The sequence below is a fragment of the Carassius auratus genome, unplaced genomic scaffold (assembly GCF_003368295.1).
Source record: "Carassius auratus strain Wakin unplaced genomic scaffold, ASM336829v1 scaf_tig00217246, whole genome shotgun sequence".
In the NCBI taxonomy this organism is placed as follows: Eukaryota; Metazoa; Chordata; class Actinopteri; order Cypriniformes; family Cyprinidae; genus Carassius; species Carassius auratus.
In genome coordinates, this window is record NW_020528962.1 from 99,894 (window position 1) to 125,658 (window position 25,765).

General features: G+C 36.3%; 4 protein-coding genes across 4 annotated transcripts; 1 reads left to right on the forward strand and 3 right to left on the reverse strand.

The window, feature by feature from the left end:
• Nucleotides 1-172: 172 nt before the first annotated feature.
• On the reverse strand, nt 173-6,348 carry LOC113100332 (protein tyrosine phosphatase domain-containing protein 1-like). The gene is made up of 12 exons (XM_026265136.1): nt 6,098-6,348; nt 5,591-5,873; nt 4,620-4,700; nt 4,378-4,496; nt 3,482-3,619; nt 2,826-3,391; nt 2,485-2,745; nt 2,249-2,365; nt 1,308-1,409; nt 1,059-1,139; nt 559-669; nt 173-449 (listed from the first exon to the last, which is right to left on the reverse strand). The coding sequence occupies exons 2-12, from the start codon at nt 5,767-5,769 to the stop codon at nt 333-335; spliced, it is 1,872 nt and encodes a 623-aa protein (XP_026120921.1). The 5' UTR covers nt 5,770-5,873; nt 6,098-6,348; the 3' UTR covers nt 173-332.
• Nucleotides 6,349-7,753: 1,405 nt separating this feature from the next.
• On the reverse strand, nt 7,754-11,447 carry LOC113100330 (ADP-ribosylation factor 4-like). Its single transcript, XM_026265133.1, has 6 exons — nt 11,229-11,447; nt 10,009-10,089; nt 9,604-9,713; nt 9,447-9,518; nt 9,194-9,319; nt 7,754-8,814 (listed from the first exon to the last, which is right to left on the reverse strand). Exons 1-6 carry the CDS (start codon nt 11,293-11,295, stop codon nt 8,728-8,730), a joined length of 543 nt encoding a protein of 180 aa, XP_026120918.1. The 5' UTR covers nt 11,296-11,447; the 3' UTR covers nt 7,754-8,727.
• Nucleotides 11,448-12,818: 1,371 nt separating this feature from the next.
• On the reverse strand, nt 12,819-17,112 carry LOC113100329 (ADP-ribosylation factor 4-like). Its single transcript, XM_026265132.1, has 6 exons — nt 16,888-17,112; nt 16,507-16,587; nt 15,518-15,627; nt 15,227-15,298; nt 14,043-14,168; nt 12,819-13,955 (listed from the first exon to the last, which is right to left on the reverse strand). The coding sequence occupies exons 1-6, from the start codon at nt 16,952-16,954 to the stop codon at nt 13,869-13,871; spliced, it is 543 nt and encodes a 180-aa protein (XP_026120917.1). The 5' UTR covers nt 16,955-17,112; the 3' UTR covers nt 12,819-13,868.
• A 1,551-nt stretch (nt 17,113-18,663) lies between these two features.
• On the forward strand, nt 18,664-25,299 carry LOC113100320 (transmembrane protein 116-like). Its single transcript, XM_026265118.1, has 12 exons — nt 18,664-18,812; nt 18,990-19,033; nt 19,775-19,838; nt 20,546-20,683; nt 21,692-21,799; nt 22,193-22,248; nt 22,380-22,505; nt 22,573-22,618; nt 22,703-22,774; nt 22,935-23,073; nt 23,189-23,259; nt 24,836-25,299. The coding sequence occupies exons 1-12, from the start codon at nt 18,774-18,776 to the stop codon at nt 24,986-24,988; spliced, it is 1,056 nt and encodes a 351-aa protein (XP_026120903.1). The 5' UTR covers nt 18,664-18,773; the 3' UTR covers nt 24,989-25,299.
• Nucleotides 25,300-25,765: the final 466 nt, after the last annotated feature.

Sequence of the window (25,765 nt, forward strand, 5' to 3'; positions counted from 1 at the left end):
AGGCCTATATATTATTTGATGTGACGCTTCCAAAGAAAATTAATAAATAAACATTTCACAAAAATATGTTTTAATTGAAACCGCAGTCCTCTTTAGCAAAAATGACTAGAACAATTAATTTGGCAGATTCTCCTTGGTTTGAGATTTTGTTAACTAATGCAAAAACTTTCAGACAGTTTTACATGTGATATAATAAGCGTTTAAATGTTTAGAAAGAGTACTGTACACATTAAAATACAAATCAATAACTCAATCAGTCATTCAGATATACCATCAAACAATGGTTCTTTCTACAGAAATCTTTATTGGTTTCATTAGCTGAACCACTACTCCTAGCACTTTGGTGGTTTTGTAGTATTTGGGTAGTGGTTGTGTAGGTACTGCTCTCTCATTGTAGCTCTGAGGACCCGTGACAAGATGTTGTTTCTCTCTATTTCCTCTGGAGGGCGCTGTTGTAATACAAAATCATGCAAAAGTGACTTTAAAATACTTCTGTTATTTATTTTTTTTTACAATCTCTTTATTTGGGAAAATTAGCACATGCACAAACACACTTACTCTTGTTAAAGCTCGAATGAGTCTCTGTAGTATAGCATGTTCAAACTGAGGACACTGAACCGCCACATGACCCACACAGTCCAGCAAACAGCAGATGGTGTGCCGCTGATACTAAAACAACACCGAATTATAACCACATGAAGCTGTCAATTGATGTACAAGTTGTAAATACTGGAATATGGAAAAACTATTTAAATTCTTCTACTTCTTCGATTCTTCAAAATGCAATTTCTTTGTAATTAATAATATTAGTTATTAATATTTAGCTATTTATTAATTATATATTTTTTGTCAAATTTACTAACAAGTATGAGTGAAAATTGTTTTTTCAGTGTATAAGATGTGAAATATGTCTTGCACAAAAAAAAGTGCAACAGAAATGTAAGCCATTTCTTGTGGTTTTATGCTTACAAAAATGTATTCACAAATTGTATATAATAGAGTTTAACATCAAACCATGTTTTGTAGTGTGTTCTGTCACGAGTTGAGACTTTTTTCACCTTTTGCAGTGAAATAAGGGGGTTTTGCACAGGCCAGGTTGAGGTCAGCCTCTCTATGTCTTCTTTATTCAGAACAGGATCCTGTTATGATAAAGTGCAACAGCTAAAATACTGCATACAAAACAATGACCAAAACGTAAAACTTCTTAAAAGTTTAGTTTTAAACAGTTCTTAAGCATATTATGTTGTGTTTTTCTAAATCTAGTACTTGCATCATATTGTGTCGTAACTACAATGGTGACCACTGACCTTTAGTTTTTCCAGCCAGATCCATAACAGTGTGCTCAGAACATCTGGATCTGTTTCCATGACAAGTGTAGCCCAGCCACATTCACTCAAGTTGAGCTCTTCCTGAGGAGCATTAAAACAGGGTAAAGAAAGTGAAAGTTACGTGACATTCAGCCAAGTATGGTGACCCATACTTGGAATTCATGCTCTGCATTTAACCCATCCAAAGTGCACACACACAGCAGTGAACACACACACACACACACACACACACACACCCGGAGCAGTGGGCAGCCATTTATGCTGCGGCCCCCGGGGAGCAGTTGGGGGTTCAGTGTCTTTTCTCAAGGACATCTCAGTCGTGGTATTGCCAGCCCAAGACTCGAACCCAAAACCTTAGGGTTAGGCATCAAACTCTCTAATCACCAAGCCACGACTTCTCCACTAAAGTCTCTTACATTAACACAGCATTCACTGAATGAACTGGCTGAATATGGGATAAAACAAAATGATATTATATCAATTATGAATTCCTTTTGGTTACTTAGAAAGAAAAACATTTTTCAAATATGTAAAAAAATGTTTTGAATAATTAAAATTAGAATACAGAATACAACAAACAAACTTCTAACAAAACAATGATGGTAAAGTCATACAGACAGAATAAGGACACTGCTAGATAAATATTATTAAATGTAAAAGCTAATATGGTTATCTGAGCAATTTTAAAGCAACAAAAAATAAATTAATAAATAAAAATGAAAAAAAGAAAGAAAGAAAAAAAATACAGATTATATACCATGATTTTTAAAAATGTTTTTAAGCATTGTTCTGTGTAGACCATTATGCAGTCATATGACCAATGAAGTGAACCTTGAAACTCTTTTTCAGTCCTGAAACTAACAAGGGTGTGGATCCATGAACATATTCTACTTGTCAAAATCAAGTCAAACATGCTTTACCTGCAAAACCGCTGCTTTTCTCAATACAGTGTCTAGTGGAAGGCGCTGTTGTGCCATTGCTTCAGCGACGGCTCTTGATAAAGACGATTGAACTGATGTGTGATAATCCAGCCGCAGCTTAAAATAAAATATCAACAACATTTGCACGGACAAGAAGTAATTTAATACAAAATAAAAGTTCCCAAACCCCTTCAGGCAGTGATAATGGTGGATATTTTATTTGATCTCACACTGACCTCGATGTTTGAGCTGTACTTTAGGTAAGCTTGAGGTTTCTTGGTTGTGCATTTTGTCTTTTTATTCACAGTCTCATGTTGTGTGTGAGGAGTTGATTTTGGATTAGGAATGCTGGTCTCATTGCACTGGTCTGCCATTGGGGTGTGAGGAATCTTTTGGGATTCTGTTGGGATTCTCTGATCTTTTAATGGACCGATTTCTCCATTGCTTAATTTATGGTGTCCACCAGATTTAGGAGAGTAGCGTGAGAACATAAAATCCTGGGAGGAACAAAAGGATTTCATATATAAATATATATTATATTTTATAGCAGTTTTTCTGAAAACTGATTGGTTCTCACCTCAGTGATAGTGATCTTGCTGAGATCTGAGTCGCTGTAGCTTCGCTTGTTTAGAAGGACGTCTCTCTTTCTCTCCAAGAAGCCAAATGGCTCGTCCCAGGACTCGCAGGAGTACGCTCTGCACGAGCCTCTCCTTTCCTTCAGAGCAGGCAGGTTTCTCTTCAGAAGTGTCACCTTCACTGCCTTCTTCAGAGTCAATATTTTCAGCCTCTTCTCCAGTTCTCTCTGGACCTCTGGAGGACTGGGAGCCCCCTGGGTGAGAGCGATCAGCATGCTGCAGAGGACGTGCAGGATCTTGGGCGTGTGTTTGAGGGTTCGGGCCTCGTCCCCGTGCAGCAGAAGTGCCTGACGAAGGAGATACTGCCGGAGACTGAAGGAGGAACCGTGACGCATGTTCAGACATGGGTATTGGGCCAGCTGAGGGCCCACCAGCCGGGCAAAATCAAACACCAGATTGATCTGGGATCGCGTCTGGATTGAGCGAGGCCTTTTGATCCGAACATAGTGGACAGCTTCACTAGCGCTGATTCGACAGGTGTAGACCAGATAACATGCGATAAGAACACCTGCAAAGCAGGGCAGATATTAAGCACTACATTCAAATAGAATATCACTAAATTTAGACTTAAAGTAATAATGCATGAGTTGCAACTTGCCAGTCCTTCCCAGTCCAGCATGGCAATGAACAGCCACCTTTCCTTCCTGAACAGAGAAGGCCAAGACCTTCACGGCATCCAGCATCCCCTCCAGAGATGACACACCAAAATCAGACATCCCAAAATTATAGAAGTAAACTGTCAGACAAAAGGGAACATGATTCAATAATTCACCAGTTCATTTATTGCTCAACATTCAGGTATATTTAACCTGAACAAAAAAAAATATTTTGCATGGCAATGGCATGGAGAAAAAGAGCATTCATATTTGAAGGACCAATACGTATAGCTTTCCATTGTGACGTGATAATATATATTAAATATGATAATATATACAAAGTATAGTTTTATTTAATATAAATTAACTTGTATTCATAAAGGATGCATTAAATTGTTCAATTGTTTTTTTATTATTAAATAAATGCTGTTTTTCATGAATCATGAAAGAAAATGTATCACAGTTTCCACAAAAATATGAAGCAGCACAACTGTTTCTAACAGTTGATGATAAAAATAAATATTTTCTGAGCAGCAAATCATCATTTCTGAAGGTTCGTGTAACACCTAAGACTGGATTAATAATGCTGAAAAATCAGCTTTGCATCACAGGAATATATGACAATTTAAAATACAGTAAAAATTTTTAAAAAAAAAACACATTCTGACTAACCACAGACATTTGAACAGTAGTATATTTAAAACTTGATATGGTAATGAGAATTAGGAGTGACACAATGCAAAACATCTTCAATTTCTTATATAATGTTTTAAAGTATTATTAATGTTCTTTCATTAGTTTTTTTTTTCATTCTAGGGTGTAATATGAAACGGACACTTGCTTGAGAGATTTTGCGAGAGGTTCACACTATTATTAGAAGTTCATGACTTTGGCTCACTTTGGCTGTCCATAAAGATCTGAGGTGAATATGTGAATCCACTGCCAGGGTCCAGAGGAGGGCCGCAGTGAGCATGTTCCCCGGGGAGCTGCATATTAATGATGGATTTGATGTTTAACCTAAAAGCAAGTCAATTATTAACCAGAAACAGACACACACACACACACACACACCCTGCCCCACTGCAGAGCTCAAGTAAATATTAAATCTTTTAAACAAAGCCTGTATTAAATAACACTCACTGTTTAAACTGATCTATGATGCAGTATCTCTTGATGAGATATGTAGAAGGTCGTGCCAACGCAATGATGTCATCGGTCACCCTAAATACAAAGTGATAAACACATGCAGTAAATATATAAATGGCTATTTTGTAAGGCAAAAGAAACAGGGTCTGGATCAATTCGAAAATCTCTCTATATTTTATTTGGGCCTTTCATCCACACTCGCACAATGTTTTTGACCAACAAAAACAGCTTTTTGAAGATGCTTTCCCAAGTGTGTAAACACTTTTTTCATTCTGCATTTGTGGACTGTGGAAACAGCGGCATTCGAAGATGGTTGTTGTGCCTGCTATTTGATTAATAATCATGTTGCTAAAAAAAAAAATAATTGGCAATTGCGTCTTTAGACAATACATAGATCTTAGTCACAGTAATGGCACCATATTTAATTTTTTGACAGGAATGAAAACGAAACTGAGGGAATTAAAAACTGTGCGTTCAATGGATTTTACTTTTGTTTTACAATATACCGATTACTGACGGAAATTATTTCCAAAAAACTAAACCCCCTTTAAGCTAAACTTTAAAACTAAAGTTTTGAAAATTACATGACAGTGTGCGCCATTAAAAAGACTGAAGGCTAAGCCTATTCTTCCTGGACTCATTTTTTTTATCTGTATTCAATTCAAAGTGGTGTCTAACCTGATTAAGGTCTATGGAATGGTGATTGATATTTGCTAATAAAATGATCATGCCAGAAGAACATCATGAGACCTTTATCATGTCTGGAAAGTCTCTATATTATCTCACTGAGCATTACACTTTATCCATTCGCAGCAAGATCATTTAAGTGTTTTCAGACATATCACTATGAGCAACTTCTGGATTAAAAATGCTAGTGTGGATGGAAAATGTCATTTTCAAATACATCAAGATTAATGTGGATGTCGCCCAAATCATTCAGACAATAAAAACACTGTAGACCTCACCAGCTAGAGAAGACCCCTTTAATGGCCTGTTGGCTCGTGCTCCAGCACGCCGGACCCTCATATTGGCAGTCTCTCCCCCCACAGGCAAAAAGACAGATGATCTTAGAGGGAATAGCCTTCACTAGACTCTCCCTGGCTTGAGAATATGATGGTCTGGGTACTGGAACCTGCGGCGTCATGGAGGACAGAAGAGAAACTAACAGCAAATGCCTGGGTCTATATGCACTAATGGCTTAACATTTAGCAGGCTGCTTTGTGGATGAGCTGTGCATTGGGAAATCAGCTGAGGAACATGGCAAAGAGATAGAAAACATGCAGTAAGTGACCAATCAAATTCCACCTACAGCCAACATGTCAAGAAATTGATCAAAATTATAGTACAGCAGTCACGCTAACGCACAATAATTAATAACTGCGCCGTCGCCATGATAGCTGACCTACATTTTAAGCCTCTTGATATATTCATGGCCCTGTACTTTTATTTTTTGATAATTAAAACTGACTTACCCATGTGGCTCCATCCAAATAAAGGGTTAAAAACTGAAATGTTTACATGTAGATTCCATAAACATGTAGAGAGAATCTAAAATGAATATGCTGCATACAGAAACATGTTCATGCCTCAAAGCTGACCCAGCAATTGGTGTCTAATCCTTATTAAGTGTCATTAACACATCAGTGGATAGATTCACGATTCATAGTAAGCCTAATTATATAACGCTGAGTCTGGCAGTCTGTACATACAATATACCTACCAAACGAAAATATCTCACGTACACGTTTTTTTTTTAAGCAGTTTTCTTTGGTCTTAAAGGGTTAGTTCACCCAATAATCAAAATTATGTCATTAATAACTCACCCTCATGTTGTTCCAAACCTGTGAGACCTCTGTTTATCTTTGGAACCCAGTTTAAGATATTTTAGATTTAGTCTGAGAGCTCTCAATCCCTCCATTGAAGCTGTGTGTACGGTATACTGTCCATGTCCAGAAAGGTAAGAGAAACATCATCAAAGTAGTCCATGTGACATCAGAGGGTCATTTTTTAAAGCATCGAAAATACATTTTGGTCTAAAAATAGCAAAAACTACGGCTTTATTCAGTATTGTCTTCTCTTCCGTGTCTGTTGTGAGAGAGTTTAAAACAAAGCAGTTTGTCATATCCGGTTTGCGAACTAATCATTCGATGTAACCAGATCTTTTTGAACCAGTTCACCAAATCGAACTGAATCATTTTAAACGGTTCGCATCTCCAATACGCATTAATCCACAAATGACTTGAGCGGTTAACTTTTTTAATGTGGCTGACACTCCCTCTGAGTTAAACAAACCAATATCCCGGAGTAATTCATTTACTCAAACAGTACACTGACTGAACTGCTGTGAAGAGAGAACTGAAGATGAACACCGAATATAAAAATGAACAAGTCTTTATATTAATCGAACAGCAACAACAAAGAAATTACTCACTTTAAAAAAGAAAAATCTTTAATTTAAACAGTCCAATATGCAATGCTCTTTTACATTTGATTACTTTATTTATGCTAGACCTACCTTCAAAAAAAACACTGAAAATCAGTGTTTATTGTTTGTATCTTTGTTGTATTTATTTGTGCAGTTGGATAGAATATTCTTCTTTTTTTTATTAGAAAGTATAGTTTTCCATAAACATATATAGCACATACCGAACTGTACTGAAACCCGGGACTCACTCACTCACTCACTATATATATATATATATATATATATATATATATATATATATATATATATATATATATATATATATATATATATATATAGTGTTCCCTATTTATGGAATTGGTGCTCTGCATTTATCCCGTCCAAATGCACACACACAGCAGTGAGTAGTGAACAAAAACACAGCTTGAGCAGAGTGCAGCCATTTTTGATACTGTTCAGTTGACCGAAGTTGTTAATTCCAGCTGCCATCTGCTGGATTGATGCAGTAATGCAACTTACAACCTACAGTACAACTGAGACATTTTCTGATTTGTCTGTTCTTGAGAAAATTATGCTGAACATTGAATGGGTGAAAACACAAATCAATTACTATTTGTCGCTCCCCAAAAGTGGAACATCTGAATTTAAAATCTGCATTTAAGAAGCAAAATAGATTGATCACATTCAACACAATAATACGTTCATGATTATGTTTTATTCTAAAACAATATCATACATAATATATAATACACAAACAAATTTATCATGATAATAGGGTAAAATAGATTGTATCTGTTACACATCCGTTTAGGAAAGCAAACAATTTCAACCAGAATTGGAATTCATCAATACATAAAGTTTTCTTTCAGATCCAGACATAAATAATGTGAAGCTCAAGAAACGCCTGAGCAAAACATTCCACATGGCATGACGGACATAAAACACATCAGTTGATTTCAACTTTAAATTATAAATGGAAAGAACTGAATTGCATCGAAGAATATCATGTTCCCTTTAACTCTGGGGGGAGGGGGGGGGCTCTAACCTAGTAATAGAAACTTAACCATTTCATGCCATGTGCTGTTGATGAGGAGAATTTCAACCAAGATCCAGAATGAAGTAAACTCATGCAGACAAGGATAATATTAAGAAGGACCACAGGACTCCATGGCACTACAGTGGATAATATAATTTAACAAACTTTACACAGCGTCTTATCTATAAGTACTGATGGAACAGGCATGGCTTTGATTCGCCAAGCATCTCCACAGATAAAGTCCAGTTCCGAAATATTACTAACCCCAGAGATTTTCCAGTGAGTTTGACAACAAATCCACAGATAAACAATGCTGATCAGACTAAAGCAAAACCAATAACCCTGTTTACTGATCAGAGGCTCCAGTGTTTTTGGCTTTGCATGAGAAACTGAAAAAGCCACAGTGAAGGAAGGTCCTTCAAAACATTTTACCTCTCACAAAATTTGATGGATTTAAAACAATAATAAGAAGAAAAGACTTGGGCAGAGAAGTATATTGTAGAAAAAGAAAGCTAAGACAGCCGCAGAGTGTTTGATGGTTTCTCCCCAGTTTCCAGCCGTTTCACACACTTAAATATTCTAAGAGGAGTCTCTAGCCTTTCCATTGGTTCATATGCACCATCTCACCTCTAATAGGCTCTCTAGCGTTTGGAGAGCTCGTTGGATAACCAATCCAGTCCTTCATAGAGTCCAGTGCCCTGTGTAGCGCAGGTCGCTTGGACATACCACTGCAAAGAAGCCCAGACAAAGAAGAGAGTTGCTCTCAAGAAAAAAAATATATATTTTTTAAATGTCATGTAAACACACTGTACCAGCTCAGTTTCAGTTTTCATCACAGGAATATATGACATTTAAAAAATGTATTCAAATAGAAAACAATAAAAAAAATTTTTTTCAATATTACTGTTTTAACTGTATGTTTGATCAAATAAAGCCTTGTGAGCATAAGAAATGTCTTTAAAAATAAAAAAATCGTACTGCCCACAAACTATTGACCGGTAGTGTATTCACTTTAATTAAAAGTTAATCAGACATTGTGCTGTTTAATCAGAGGCTGGCTCTGTTGAAACTAGAGAATAGGTAGTGCATGCTGGTGTTAGTGTGTACCGTTCTACTGCGTAGATTCTGCAGTCCAAGTTTGTCTGTGAGTTCACTGACGGCCATGGCGTTAGGCAGATCCTGTTTGTTAGCGAAAACCAGCACTACGGCGTCCCTCAGTTCATCTTCCTGCAACTGCACAAACACACAGGAAAAGACACAGATGAAGCAACTCAACCACATGAAGCGAAAAAAAAAAAAACACTTCCACAAATGTCCTGATTCATTGCCATTTCAAAAGATCACAAAGATATATGCTTACCATTTTAGAAAGCTCCTCTGCAGATTCGGCCACTCTCTCTCGGTCATTGCTGTCTACCACAAAGATCAGACCCTGAGGACAAAGGGAAAAACAGAAAGAGCATTAAGTATTTTCAAGGACTATAATAAATGAGCCTGAATACTCATCAAGATCTTACCTGTGTGTTCTGAAAATAGTGTCTCCAGAGAGGACGAATCTTATCCTGGCCACCCACATCCCACACAGTGAAGCAGATGTTCTTATATTCAACAGTCTCTACATTAAAACCTGCCCAAAGGAATACAGTGACAAAGTACACTGAGTGGTATAGTTCTGCTTTTTCGTGAAACACTGGCTAAATATTGTAGTGGTGTAAGACAGGACAGTCAAGCAATCACTGAAACCACATGATTGACAACAACCAGTAGAAGTTAGCATATCATAAAGGGAGACACGTACTACAAATTCTGAAAAATTCCCTGGGTGGAATATAAAATACTCATATGACACAGAACACAACACAAGACAATGACCTCAATCTACCCATGATAACTGCTTCAAGACCACAGTCCTGTCCTCTTACCTATGGTTGGAATGGTGGTCACAATTTCTCCAAGTTTGAGTTTGTACAGTATTGTGGTTTTACCGGCAGCATCCAGCCCCACTGTAAAACAACAAGTATTCATGATGAGAATAAACTTTCTAAAAACATAAGACAGAAACAGCCTAAAAACATATTACTCTATAGCATACTACTTTATGTACGTCATAAACTAGAGCATGATTTAAACTGTACTTGTACTATATTTATAAATATTAAAATGAAAAGTACACTAATATATATAAACACTAGTATCAGCCATGTGCTTTCATTCAACTAAAATTTAAACAATTATGCATACGCAAATAAAACAGAAAAATAACAGTACAGAAAAACTACAAAAATACAAACATTACACATACATACACATGGATACGCACACACACACATACATATACACATACATATACATATATATATACATATATATATATATATATATATATATATATAATAGAAAATAAATCAGAATAAAGTCAGGTATAAAAAAGTAAATATTTTGTAAAGCTGCGACCTTTTAGTCTTTATTCTTAGTTTTATTTATTTTAAGTCTTATTCAAATAGTCTCTAATACTATATTCACTCTTACTTCAGTCAAAAAAAAATTATAAAAAGTTATTTTTTCTATTAGTAAACATGTATTTATGAATGTGGAATTTGTCCGAAATAATTAATAATAATTTAATAATAACTTAATTGCATTTAAGTATTTTTCTCTCTTATTTAAAACATTCAGTGAAGACAAAAAAGTACATTTTCCCATGAAGTTAAAGAGGTATTGGAAAATGAATTTGTTCGTTGACAAATTTCTATATCACACGAGTACAAAATGCTCAAAAAAACGAAAGGAGGTTTCATGAGAGTTATTACGGTAATTAAGACAATAAAGTATACTAGAATATAATGAAATATAATATACGTTTCGCTCGAATTTAAATTATACTAAACGTCAGGTGGCTAATCTGTTCCTGCTCATGAACTGACGTTTAAATTGTTCCCAAATTCAAAGATATTTTAGTAGGTAAATAAACGTCCACTTGACTTAGCCGTGTCTCTGCATGGTAAAGAAAAGCATACATTGAATTAAAGCAAAGGAATCCGCTAAAGCCTTTGTATTTAATCGGTTATATTCCAGAGAATGACAGAACTGCGAAAGATGGCTAACGCCGCTAGCTTAGCTAGCATGAAGACTCAACACTCACCCATGAGAATTCTCATCTGTTTCTTCCCGAACAGCCTGCTAAAGATCGAGGATATAGTCAGGCCCATGATGAAAGACACAAATCGCCTACAACTACGGGGTTTATCCTAATGTCTGAAGATTTTCGGTGTGATGCTCGTCGAGTGTCAGGAAATCTTGTCGGCTGTGCGCTTGCGTAATGCCACGTCACGGCCGCCGTGGAAGAAATGACGCCAAGCCACTTCCGGTGAACACATTTTAGAACAGAAAGCTTGTCTAACTTCACGTGAAGAAGAAAATGAGAAAACCGAGCATAATGATACAGACAGGTTCACATACTGTTATTATCATTAATAATAATACAATAATTATAATTATTTATAAAAACATTTTTAAATTAAATTAAATTAAATATGTCAGTCAAAGGTGTGACGGTAAACGTGATCAATTAACGGATTAAAGATATGAGAAAGTACTTTGGTTCTTACGTATTACAGTTAAAAATAGTTTAAACAGTTGGCTTCTTGGCAGCCTTCATTATTCTATTGTTGCGATTTCGTAAATGATATATCCTAGTAGTGCCAGAATAATTATTTTATTTACTAAAATGTGTTTGGAACACATGCAGAAAGTTTTAAATAAACCACCAAAATTAATCTCTAACAAGACGTGCAATATCAGAAGTTTGTGAAATGTAATATTGATCCATAAGGGTTGAACTATAGGCCAGTGCCAAAATATGTTGTTATGTTCTTATAAATGTACAATGTCATTTATATTGTATTTACATTAAATGTTTACAATAAATAATAACTGGAAAAAAATATTGAAAAAAAAATATATAATATTGTGCCGTCTACATTACTATAGACAGTTTTCTATTTACTTTAGAATTGTATTGGAGTCTTACACACATGCTGTACAGTTCATCTGAGTCGTGCATTAATTGAGTGGCTTGATGGAGCGAAAATTTGACCATTAAGTCAATTTTAATTAATGCAGTCACCTGACAAATTTTTTTCAAAGATAAATTTAAATGAATTGCTAATTACAGCATTGTAATAAAAAATGTAGATCATGTACAAATACTAGAAATCGTGAATTTAAATAATTATGAGTCATGTAAAAAAAATGTATATATATATATACACATTATCGCTGCACTGCTGATTGTTGTTTGAACACGAGAACGCGCTCTAATCTCAGACAACTTAATCCAGATATTTTATTCAAATCAGCAAATTAATTTAAAGAACCAAATAAGCAAGAGATCAGTTATCACGATGAGAAGATCTGGCATCTTTCAAATCATCCCAGATGTATTAAGCGAGGTACGAAGAAGGGGCCCTGGTGTCCTGTGTATTACCTTGTAGATTATGGTGATATTTTTATCAGCAGTTTGGACTCTCATTCTGACGGCACCCATTCACTGCAGAGGATCCAGGGGTGAACAAGTGATGCAATGCTGCATTTTTCCAAATCTCTTCTAACAAAATTGAAACAAACTCCCCTACAGCTAAATTAAATTTTGGGGGGAACTATTCCTTTAAGAATGGAAAATTCCAGAGGTATGTCACCAGAGTATTTAAATGAAAAACCCGCAAAGTATCGATTTAGTTTTCACCAGATCTTTATTTTCTCACAGGGGTGGACCTTGTGGCACAGTCGGAGCAAGAGTAGGGCACTTGCCGCAGTAGGGAAGTGTACAAGATCATAAAATCCTGCGAAGGAAATGAGGACCTTATTGGTTTACTGGAGCATCCCATACAAAATTCTCACCTAATGCACCTCTACGCTGATATTAAAGGTGCCAGCATACATACATACAGCCGTTTGACATGAAAAGAGAAAAGAAACATGGAGGAGCAGATTGAAAAAAACGATTCATCCTGGTCCAATCTACCATGTCCAACCCACCTCAGAAAAATAAAGCAAGGTACAATGATCTGTTCAAATGCTTTCAACTAAAACATTTACTCACATATTGTTCAGTGGAGGTATTAAACAGAGATCATTAGGCTAATCAATCACAGATGACTCCTTATTGCTGTCAATACTTCATGTACCATTTTGTTCCAAAGAATCCGTTGGTGGCAGAGTCCCAGGAACAAGACTTAGGAGGTCTTGCAACAAAAGTTAATGTGTAGCTTTGTAAAACAACCCCCTGGAATCAAATCAACTGCCGTGAAGTGGAATGTTCATGGAGCTGCAAATCCTGCGACTCACTAGTCGAGTTAGGCAGCACTGCAACCGGGATCTCGTAGTGAGCGTCAGTGCACAACGGCTTCTTCCTGGAATTTAACTCGCTCTTAAGCTACAACTACTCCAAACTCAAACGAGAGGGTCGCCTCGACCTGGAATTCCTCCCAAACTTCCTTTCTGTTGTGCCATAATGCTCTCACAGTTAACAAGTAAACGTGCAATTAAAGCATTATCTTACAGTCATGAAAAAAAAAAGATTCTAAGAAAAATATTTAAAAAAGAACATTAGTAAGAATACAGCATAGAAAAAGACAGATCAGATAGATTAGACATGATGCTGAACACTTGATAGCCCCTTCACACACACACACTCACTCAAGTTCTTCAAAACAGAGTCTATCAACCGGCACACTCCATCTTTTTAAAGTACACACACATCTCGCCACTATCAGAAGGGTCACTAGCGTTTGGAGAGCTCGTTTGATAACCAGTCCAGTCCTTCATAGAGTCCGGTGCCTTGTGTAGCACATGTTGCTTGAACGTACCACTGTAGAAGCAGACAACACACAATTAAAATGCAGTCAATGTTTAAGCAAGTGCATGCTAGAGTCAATCGAGTTAAGTGTGTGTGTACCGTTCTGCTGCGTAGGCTTTGCAGTCCAAGTTTGTCTGTGAGTTCACTGACGGCCATGGCGTTAGGCAGATCCTGTTTGTTTGCGAAAACCAGAAGCACGGCATCCCTCAGTTCATCTTCTTGCAACTGTATAAATGAAAAAAGGTTCAATAAATCAAGACAATTTACAGAGCTCAACAATAAGAATGGCGGAAAGAAAGCATGAGTTGCAGGCCACCCAATATACATTAAATAACTAGTATTTTTCTAGACATTTCCAAGTTAGTTTTATTCCAATGCAATTAACATTAACTAACACATTTGGGACGCTAGTCACGACCAGAACACAACATGGGTGTAAAAATGTCAAACACAAGTGTCATGTCTTTTTTCCACCAAGTACATGAATGCAAATGTAAATACAAATGCAAAGATAATCGGGCTGATTTTGGGCCGATTTCCCTCCTTCCGACAATCCTAGCTATGTCCCAGTTATCTTGATGGTTCTACAGATTATCTCATCAGATTTTCTCTTGGTGTAAGGTGTCCGAACCTGATCGGAATAATGTCGGAGCCACCCCGATCACGAATCATTAAACGTTTAATATTTACGATCTGACATCCTGATGTGTGGGGGGAACCCTGAGGACAAACACGCGCACGCTCTGGAGATTATCACGTGAAACAAATCAATATCCAATCAGAAAGCAGGATGATGGAAGACGGAAGCATTCATGGCACAGCACAAAGTGAAACTGATGTGGACAGCAGAGATAGAGGATCTGCTTGTTGATTTGTGGCAACAGCACAACACAAATGTGTCGTGTATTTTGTGAGAAAATCATTCCAAACACTATCATTGCAATTTCTTCCTGCATATCGTCCACCATGCTTATTCTGAAGTCTCGCGACATTTCCTGTGTTCACAGTCGAGACTCAGGTTGAAAATCTGTTTGTGTGTGGTGTGCGGTCTTTGTCACATCATGGCACACCACACACTATAGGAGCAAAACGGTTAAATCTAGGATTTTTTTATCCTCATGTTTGTGGTCGATCACATTTTGAAAATCTAATAAGATGTAAACAAATCTTTTGGGGTGTACCCAGCATTAGGTCACTAAAGATGACAGGTTCTTGAGCATTATACAGATTTTATGTAATATCTAAAAATTAAACTGAATGCTTTAGACAGAGCAGTTCTTTACCATTTTAGAAAGCTCCTCTGCAGATTCGGCCACTCTCTCTCTGTCATTGCTGTCCACCACAAAGATCAGACCCTGAGGACAAAGGAATAAAAAAATATAATTAAGATGCTTCAAATGAATAATATTCACAAAAGCACTTGATTACAAAGATTACATTGCATTTCAACGAATATCTCTCTAAAGAGAGATTTCACACCAGGATTCTCAAAGGGCATGGTCCCTGTAACTGGTCTTTCAGAAACAGCTAAGAGGCACTTTGGCCAGGTAAATGGCTCTAAATAAAGATCTTACCTGTGTGTTCTGAAAATAGTGTCTCCAGAGAGGACGAATCTTGTCCTGACCGCCAACATCCCACACAGTGAAGCAGATGTTCTTGTATTCAACAGTCTCTACATTAAAACCTGTCCACATGCAGCAAAAAAAACAAAAAAAAAACATGCATAATAATATCAAGTATTTTTGATTGGCTACAATGAGATTTGTGATATCATAAATATATCAGCCAGAGCAGTTCACTGGTTGATATTTGGCTGTTCAATTATCGCAATCAGATTATGACTGTCTAATTGACACTTTGGTCCATCAGTTACTATAGTTCATCAAGAAACAAAGTGAAAGTGCACCTGAAACAGTTTTACCATATTATCTAATGCGGCATAGAGCAACAGTTTTTTTTAAGGCGAGGCTTAGTGACAGGTATATTAAACGCACTTATGTCAGCTCCAATACCTACTGTAACACTTGTCAATGGATAAAATACACTGTATTTTCAAATATTCTGATACATTTTGAATAAAAAATAAAAGTTTATTTAAATGTCAAGAATTTCATTTTATTATATATGCTGTCAAATAAGTGATCAATGCTGTAAAAAGTCGCTGATGGATCACGTGATACTGAAAATTCAACATATATTCAAATAGAAAAGTTATTTTAAAATGGTAATATTTCACATTAATACAGTTTTTGGATTAAATAAATGCACCCTTGGTTAGCAGAAGACACTTCTTTCAAAAACATAAAAAAAAAAAATCTTAATTATTCCAAACTTTTGTCTACCAGCTATGTTTTTTATAAATAATAAATCACACAAATGTTAGTGCTAATCATCATCAAGTGCAATTTCTCCGCAATTAAGATATAAATATGGTGGCAGTGACAGTGACAGAGATATTGGTCATCAAAATGATTGGAATCTTAAAACATATTGACATTAGTCACAAGTTAAGTTCTTATAAAATAATCAAGGAACAATGACAGTAATAATGGAGTAATCTCACCTATAGTAGGGATAGTGGTCACAATCTCTCCCAGCTTCAGCTTGTAAAGTATTGTGGTTTTACCTGCAGCGTCCAAACCCACTGAAAAATAAAACAAGGAAGAAAAAAAAGCTTTAGCTGTCAGATTCATTACAGGGTTGTGATTTATCTCTGATTTCATACAGTTATTCATACAAGCTCTATCTGAAGCTAGCAAGCTAACAATAGCCATTGCCCAAGAAATATCACATTAATTGTTGAATTTCAATCCGTAAGTTAATAAAAATCAAAAATTTTCAAGTCATTTAATCTTACACTCAAATATTAACGTTACCCCTTTTGGCTCAAAACTGAATATTCATCACAGAAACACATCAGAAAGACTGTGCTTGAAACACTCACCCATCAGTATTCTCATCTGTTTCTTGCCGAAAAGTCTCCCAAAGAGCGACGAGATGGTCAGACCCATGGTGATTTAAGAGAAAAACTAAAGCCTAACAACGAGCGAAACGGTAAAGAAAATGTGAGAATGTGTTTTAATGAATATTCTGTCTCTTTGTGCTCGGTGTCTCGCGGTCGCTTGACGCGTTGCCACGTAAGAACAGAGGAGCCACCGTGGAAGTCTTGGCGTCACTTCCTGCTGCACTCGCACTCAGGGCAGTGATGTCATAATTATTCATAACTTCAGATATTTTCTAAAACGCCCACGTGTTTTTTTGATCATGGGCAACTAAATTGGTTCTATTCTCAGTTCTTTTTAAAATATAATCCCAGTGTTCACGCCGAAATCTGAGTGCACTGGACATTTTTTGTTATCTTATTTTATGTAAAAAAAAAATAATAATAATAATAATAATCCATGAAATAATAAATTCCTTCCTTCATTCATTCATTAAATTCATTAAAATCGTTAGTACTGTTGTTGTTATTGTTTCAATGATTAATGTTGGTCTTCATTTTCCAACAATTATGTTGTCAACAATTAAGTTTTAAATGTTTTTAAATTATTGTCGTATTTTTATATTATTTCGAATTTATTTTATATGCTTTTTGTAGACATTACAAAAAGAATGTCTCGGTTTTATTTTCTCAGTTTAATAATAATATTTTATAGTATTTGCACTGGACAGCAATGATTTCAGTCAAACTGTTGCAAAAGTCTTTTTGACCAGTAGGGGTCATTGCATTCTTGCATTTGGGTCCGAATATTTCCAAGACATCAACACATATACACACACACACACACACACACAGAGAGAGAGAGACAGACAGACAGTCAGACAGACACACACACACACACACACACACACACACACACACACACTTGTAAAGCTTGTAAGCTTGTAAGCTTGTAAAGTATTGTGGTTTTACCTGCAGCATCCAAACCCACTGAAAAATAAAACACGGAAGAAAAAAAAAGCTTTAGCTGTCAGATTAATTACAGGGTTGTGATTTAATTCTGATTTGATACAGTTAATCATACAAGCTCTATCTGAAGCTAGCAAGCTAACAATAGCCACTGCCCAAGAAATATCACATTAATTGGCTGTGTGTGTACACACACAGCACTGCACAGACAGACACACACACGTTTGTTTTTGTGAAAAGTGGGGACATCCAATAGGCGTAATGGTTTTTATACTGTACAAACTGTATATTCTATCGCCCTTCACCAACCCTACACCTAACCCTAACCCTCACAGGAAACTTTTTTTTTAACTTTCTCTCAAAAAAAAAAAAACTCATTCTGTATGATTCATGATAAAGCATTTTGAAAAATGGGGACATGGGTTATGTCCTCATAAGTCACCCTCTCCTTGTAATATGTCATACCCATGTCATTATAAAGAGTTGTGTCCTGATATGTCACAAAAACGAGCACACACAGACAGACAGACACACACACACAAACACAGACAGACAGACAGACAGACAGACAGACAGACAGACAGACAGACAGACAGACAGACAGACAGACAGACAGACAGACAGATAGATAGATAGATAGATAGATAGATAGATAGATAGATAGATAGATAGATAGATAGATAGATAGATAGATAGATAGATAGATAGATAGATAGATAGATCTTTTATGTTGTATCTCCATGGTGTCACACACCACACAACACGAATGCAAGGCTATGAAAGACATGAGAGGAGCGCAGGTGAGACGACAGACGTCACGTGACCAGAGGTTCAGCGTCCAGGTGAGACAGCTGCAGTACACGACAGTTGAACAAACAACAACGAGCTGGCATGTAGTTCACGGCATAAATATTTTCATCATGAATTCAAGCGGTGGATTATCAGATGATGAAGAAAAGGTAATTAATCACTTCACAATTAATTATTTTCCTGAAGTCAAGGCGAATATATTTTAATGTGGGAAAAGAGCTTAGTTGCCACTGCACTGCAGAGACTGACGACCGTCATTTTGATTATTATTAATAACCTATATATTAAACCTATTAATGTTCTTCATTTTCGCCTTGGTTGCACAGATTACGGTTTTGTCTTGGATCTACGTTTCGACTTTGAGTTTAAGGTGAGAAATACTTGACTGATTTGATTCTAGCGTTGTTTTAGGTTAAGCGCTTGCGATCTTTTGCTTCAGGACGCGCAAAGAGAAACTATTACTTGCAGCTGAAGTTATGCATTTGATTTGTGAGACAGTAACTCGCCTGACTCTCAGTGTGACTTCTGAAAAGTGAAGTAAGGATTTGGGAAATTTACATCTGACATAATAATAGGAAGACACGATCTGTTCTATTATTTAAGCACAGTCCCCTGCAGAGCCCGTAAATCTGAGCTAAATAAATATTATAATTTAATTGACATTACATTTTATTATAAAACACTGACTTAAAAAATATATATTAATTTTCAATTTACAATTGAGTCAGTATGTATGCAATTTGCATTTTCTGTAAACATTTTACAATATGTTAAATATTTCTAAAGAATTAATCCTTTTCAGTTTAACGGGAAAATACATAGCCAGAAATCACTGCACAAACCATCATTTAAATGTTTAGATGTATTTTTATTTTTGTTCTTAATCATGCAGATTATATGTGGCATTTTATGTTGTTTACGGCAACACCATATATCATTATATCGTGTCATGTTGTGTCTTTTAAAATCACAAAGTAGAATTCTTAACTTGTATCACATGTGTGCATGTTGTGTTAGACTTCATTACATTTATCACATTGCTGCACTCATTGTTCGCTGATTGGAATCTATCTAGGTTTATTATTTTAACCACTTTTTCTTTTTATTGCAGTCTGATAGGTAGTTTTTCTGTCGTGGTGGTTTCCGTCATAAAGAGAAAGCATCTCAATGAACAGGTGAGTCACACAGAAGAGAAAGAAACGTTCTGTTGCTGTTGTGCTTGGCATCGGTATATCTGTTTCAGTGTTCAGTATATATATATATAAAACGAGTCACTAGTTAAAAAAAGGTTAAAAAAGGTTAAATGTTTAATCGATTTTAAGGATTTTTTTTTTATGGTTTCAGTTTTGGTTAACTATAACCCTGATCTGTATGCAATGGGGAAATGAAATCTTGATGATGAAATCTGATTAAGCCACCACACTTTAAAAACCAGTTAACAGAACACTTTCTTTGTTTTTTTTTTTTTTTTACAATGCAGCCTCTAAATAGACAGGTAAAATACCTATTTAAATATTTCCAGCAGATAATCTGAATTTCTGAGTGGACAAATCGACTGAATTTGATGGAGCTACTACATTCCCCAGCTAAATGTAGAGTACATACATTTCCCACTATTGCTGCAAAGGTCAACAGTGATGGTCAGCAATGACTAACAGTATGCCAGAGCACTTTAGACACAAGCTGAGAATGAAAACGAAGTCCTCTGATTTCATCGATGCATACAACTCTCTTCATCAGCATCACATGCTTTAGATAACTCTTTTTCAAAGTTCACCAAAACATGTGTAAAAATATTCCATCAACAGTCTCATTAAATCAGGCCTCATGCAGCATGTTCTTCATGTTTTAATGTTTCTCTGTCATTGTTTTTGTGTAACAGGCAAAGCCTCTTCTTCAGCTGGCGCTGGCAGATTTCCTGGCATCACTTGTGTTGATGATCACCACCTTAAGTAATTTAACCGATGAAATTTGGCCGTTCAGTAAAAAGATGTGCAACCTCGGATTGCCTTTGTCTTTGGTGAGAAACTGCTGACAAATAAAGCTGTTATCTAATCAACACGATTTAGGATAACCTGCAATAAAGTCTGACAGTAATTGTCAACATCTTCAACCACTGCTGGGGATACTAACACTACATACTGTCATGATTCTGCCCTCGTGTCCTTGATTTTTCCCTAGTCTTGAGGCAGGATCATGACAGACCCGTGTTTTGTGTACAAGCTCATGGCCTTGTCTTTGGGCCATGTGCTTGTGTTGTTTCGTTCCCTTGCCCCGCCCCCCTTGTTATCCTAGTCTTGTCGTGATTGTCCTATCTGTGCCACCTGTCGTGTCTTAATTAGTTCCCCTATTTAGATCTCCTAGTGTGCTCTGTCTTTCGTCGGTTCATTGTCCCACATTTGTGATTGTTTACCAGATCGTGAGTGTCTCTAGATGTTTCTGTATCCTTGAACTCTTTGTATAACCTTGAGTGTTTGTTTGTAGTTAGTGTTTAAGAGTTTGTTTATCATGTCAATCCTGTCCTGTTAAGTTGTTTAGTTTCTGCCCTAGCCGTTGTTTTCCCCCTCTTGGGTTTTGTTTTCCCTTTTTGTACAAATAAATCCTTTGTTTAGTTACTTCCTGTCTGCACCTGAGTCCCTCCTTGCCATACCCTGACACATACGCCCATTCAGTGTGGAAAAATAAATATCTCTAGTGTGTACGACACTAACCCCTGTACAATGAATTTGTTGAATAATTGCCGTTAAGCAACAACTTCCTTGAGCAGCTAAGAAATATTTCTGTAACAGCGAGATGTTGGTGTAGAGTTACAGACTAGATGTGCTTTGTGTGCTTTGGAGATTTTCTGCATTATATATATTCTACAGAAATCCATGCACCTATGTCAAAGCTAATCTGAAGCAATGCAACATAAGCCTTTGAACTGAAATTTCAAAACAAATTTGTTTAAATTGAGCAGAATCAGTCATGTATGTCCTTCACTGTGGATCTGTACAGAAGTTGTGATGAACTCTCTGTCTCTCCTCAGGCCTTCTACTGCACCTCGTTTCTGCTTGTCATCATTTATGCCTACGAGTCAGCACATGCGTTTCAAGGATGGAGAGAAAAACCAGTGCAGGAAGCTTTTGAAACCCAGGTAAAGCAGGGTTTCTGCTCATTAACATTCACTCTCCTGCACTCTCGGTCACTTTTTTTCTAAATCAAATCAACGTCACTATTACCTAACATCACAGCAGTTATGAGTGTTTTCTGATGCAGCAGATTGAAACCAGTCAGGCTGTGCCACATTCCTCCTACATTTTCCTTTATGTAGTCACAAGCAAATACCTCTGTGCAGTACTTTTCTTAGAAATACCCTAAGGTGTTGTTCACACCTGATCTAATCCTAGAGCTTTTTAGTTACCTAACATTTATTTTTATGATTGTTGTCTATTAATCAAAATGATTGTCATTGATTAATTTTATACATATTAAAACACACACACACACACACACGTTCCATTGTACTAAATCTTATGTACTCATTCAGTTCACACAGTTATCACGCAGAAGGAGGAAATTTTGTCTGACCTATGTTATTGCGTGGTGAGTAGTTCCAGTTTGCTTTCATAAATGCATTGAAACATGATTTATGTAAAACTGTAAATATGATCAAGCAATGCTTTCAATTTCATTGCAGTGTATATGATCTGTATGTGTGCATATCATTGCTTTAGGCTTGTACCAATAATTGGATACTTCATCTATATTCATACCGTCAGTTATGTTGAAGCTACTATTGCACCAGAAGAGATACCAACACTGACAACCGTCAGCAGAGATCCCGTCAGGTTCTGCAACAGGTATGTGAGCATCTGTACCTATATGTCAGTGTCATTTCACTTAATTCATGTCCGATTCCTCTTGCAGCTGCATTCTCTTCCTGCGTCTCATAAATGAATCCTGCATAACATTGGTAAGAAATGTACAGACACCATCAAACAAGTTCAGCTAAATCACATCTGAATGTGTTCCCATCACGCTGTCGTTTGCCCAACAGGATCCAGGTCATGCTAAGTTCATTCAAATTTTCACATTGAGCAATGTGTTGATCGTCCTCATCATCTGCACAGTGAGTACACATGTTCATGAATAATACTGACCACAGTATTACAGATATTCTATTATTTAATGGAATGACATTCAGAAATGTTTAAGTGTCCAAATACTTTTGTTCACTGTAGGTGTTTAATGTAAATAATCTCCTGTGATATGCATCTGTCATCCTGTAGGTGTTCTACTGTAAGTTAGACAGCTCTTATAGGCATTATGCGAACACAAGGATGATCACAATGACACGGAGACATCGAGGTGGGATTTGGTCCTCGGCTCGATACATGATCCTTGTTGTCATTTTCTGCTGGACACCAGGTCAATACAACAACACACACGCGTTCTCAAATGCTACATGTATACAATATGTCATATGTATTTAACTGAAAGGTTAATTCTTTTATTAACCTAAATGAAATGTTTTATTTTTCAGCGCTGCTTCTCATTTGTCTGTCTTTCGCACAACCTAAGATAAAATATCTCTTCCCTCTCTATGTCACGCAGGTAAAGCATGTTGTCTAAAGCAGAACATATTATGTTAAATAATAAAATATACACTATTTATGTAAGATAATGCATTAGTCATGCATCTTTGCATAAGAACTGGGGATTTTTAATGGATTCTAGCAACTTTATGATTTAAAAATCACTTTCACAGGAGTGTCCCAGCCAAAATGCGCAGCAATACAATCAGTTTCATCACCAATTACCAAAACAAAAACAAACTAAGATCACTTAAAGGTGCTGTAGGGAACTTTTGTAAAAAAATATTTTTTACATATTTGTTAAACCTGTCATTATGTCCTGACAATAGAATATGAGACAGATAATCTGTGAAAAAATCAAGCTCCTCTGGCTCCTCCCAGTGTCCTATTGCCATTTGCAGAAACTCCGTCGCTCCCGGTAAAAATAACCAATCAGAGCTGCGGTCCGTAACTTTGTTTGTGTTCAAAATGTAGAAAAATGTATATAATAAGCGAGTACACCATGAATCCGTTTTCCAAACAATGTTTTTACCTTGTCCTGAATCGCGAGGGTGCACCTATAATAAGTGTTTATATTCGGACTATTTTAGATTGCTTCTGGGGTACCGCGGCGGAGTAACCCAGTACCTTTGTGATTCTTCATAGACATAAACAGAGAGAAGTAGTTCCGGCTACGATGTTCTTCCGCAAGACGCAAGCAGTTCTGTTTATTAACCGCTAGAGCGTCAAAAGTTCCGTACCGCAGCTTTAAAACAATTACAATTATAGTAAACCATTACATCAGTAGGTGGAGACAATCTTTTCTAATGAGTCATTGAATCATCCACTCAACCAATTCATTTAAAAATACTGATTCAAGTCATTGAATTGTCCACTCAATCGATTTGTTCAAAAACACTGATCGGTAAAGTATCGAAACAAGTGACTTTCTTTTTGAATAAGTAATTGAATTGTTCACTCAACTGATTCATTTAAAAAAAAAAAACAGCCCTGTCTTTCAGGAACAAGAGTGACATGCTGAACTCGTAACCCCATACTAATTAGTCTTACTATTTTCTACATGAAGATATTGTAAAAATATTAAGAGTAGTATGCTAGTACGCAGTTCTGAATTTAGCCATGAGTGAATTATTGAATCATTCACTCAACTGATACATGCAAAAACGCTGTCTTATGCAGCGACAACTTATGAGTGACTCATTGAATTGTTCACTTAACGGAAAAAATTTTAAACATGGATTCGGTCAGGAATTAAAAAAGTGACTGACTGTATGAGTGACCCCTTGAATCATTCACTTAACCAATTTGTCCAAAAATGTTGATTCATTCTGGAATTAAAAAAGTAACTGACTGTGTGAGTGACTCATTGATTCATTAACTTAACCAAATTGTATTACAAACTCTGATTCATTCATGATGACAACATTTGTGTTTACAAAGCAAGAAACAAACCAATTAAATATTGTGTCTAAAATATACAGTAGGCCTGAGTAACTCAGTTCAAACTTGAACTGTTTCTATAATATTGTTTGAAATTCATAGAAATAGATGCTAAATTATAGACGTTTTATTTTCTCCCATGTGCTGCTGTACAGGCGCTGTCAGTGTCACTCCAGGGTTTTCTGAACAGTATTGTGTACGCATGGAGACGACGCAATTTCAGAGACGCCGTGCTTGGGGAACGTCTGCCTCTCATGGCCTACTCTAACAGAGCCTTCTTTGACCAATCATTAAATGAGCCATCATGAAATCACAGCATGAAATCATGTACGTGTTATGTGTGTATAAAATACAAGTTTTCTTTTACAAAAATGTTTGCTTAAATGATTTCTTTTTATTTATATATAATTATAGGAAATGCTATATATTTGCTGTCTGCAGAACAGTACTTTCCTTGAAATGTATAAACCAATAGTGGAGCCTCAAAAAGACAAATTATTAGTTGTTTTTTTTCAAACCATACTTTCACCTTAATTACAATAGTGATATTATATGGAAACTGTATATTTGATGTATCAGATATTCAGCTTCAGTTTTGTTCAATAAATGTCTATGTACAGCCATGAGCCAGTACGTCTAGTTCTTGACTGAATGAGTTTGCTAGCTCATCTATTACCTAACAATGACAAAACCACATGCCACAGGGCTGCGGTAGTATAATGTTTCTCCTGTGTGATCTGATAAGTTTTTCAGTACAGAACAGTCAAAATTGTGCTAAACAGAATGATCATGTCACATGTCGCATATGTCACATGAGTCTACATCATGCACATTGCTTTGGTTTCAGAGTGCAGATTATCCAATACGAAAAAATAAGTTGTGTAATTGGCCAAAATATACTTTATCTTCATGGATGAGAACTTTAGAATAAAAGTACTTGAACAAAATCAAAGAATGTGAAAAAATGGTACAAAAATCTGATATATGTTAGAGAGAACCAGAGGAGGGGAAAGGGCATAACATCTCTGTACAGTTTGGATCAGGACATAATGACATAAAGGTTATCTACAGTCATCTTTTGGTCA

Coding starts and splice junctions, on each gene's coding strand:
- LOC113100330 (XM_026265133.1), bottom strand. CDS start 11,295: ATGGGCCTGACTATATCCTCGATCTTTAGCAGGCTGTTCGGGAAGAAA. Junction 10,090..11,228: donor ACAGATGAGAATTCTCATGG/GTGAGTGTTGAG, acceptor GTTGTTTTACAG/TGGGGCTGGATGCTGCCGGT. Junction 9,320..9,446: donor CAGAGGAGCTTTCTAAAATG/GTAAGCATATAT, acceptor GTGTTTGTGCAG/TTGCAGGAAGATGAACTGAG.
- LOC113100320 (XM_026265118.1), top strand. CDS start 18,774: ATGAATTCAAGCGGTGGATTATCAGATGATGAAGAAAAG. Junction 18,813..18,989: donor TATCAGATGATGAAGAAAAG/GTAATTAATCAC, acceptor TTGGTTGCACAG/ATTACGGTTTTGTCTTGGAT. Junction 23,260..24,835: donor TCCCTCTCTATGTCACGCAG/GTAAAGCATGTT, acceptor GCTGCTGTACAG/GCGCTGTCAGTGTCACTCCA.
- LOC113100332 (XM_026265136.1), bottom strand. CDS start 5,769: ATGACGCCGCAGGTTCCAGTACCCAGACCATCATATTCTCAAGCCAGG. Junction 2,746..2,825: donor GCAAGATCACTATCACTGAG/GTGAGAACCAAT, acceptor TGTTCCTCCCAG/GATTTTATGTTCTCACGCTA. Junction 670..1,058: donor CCCTTATTTCACTGCAAAAG/GTGAAAAAAGTC, acceptor GTGTTGTTTTAG/TATCAGCGGCACACCATCTG.
- LOC113100329 (XM_026265132.1), bottom strand. CDS start 16,954: ATGGGTCTGACCATCTCGTCGCTCTTTGGGAGACTTTTCGGCAAGAAA. Junction 15,628..16,506: donor GACCACTATCCCTACTATAG/GTGAGATTACTC, acceptor GCATGTGGACAG/GTTTTAATGTAGAGACTGTT. Junction 13,956..14,042: donor AAAGCCTACGCAGCAGAACG/GTACACACACAC, acceptor CTGCTTCTACAG/TGGTACGTTCAAGCAACATG.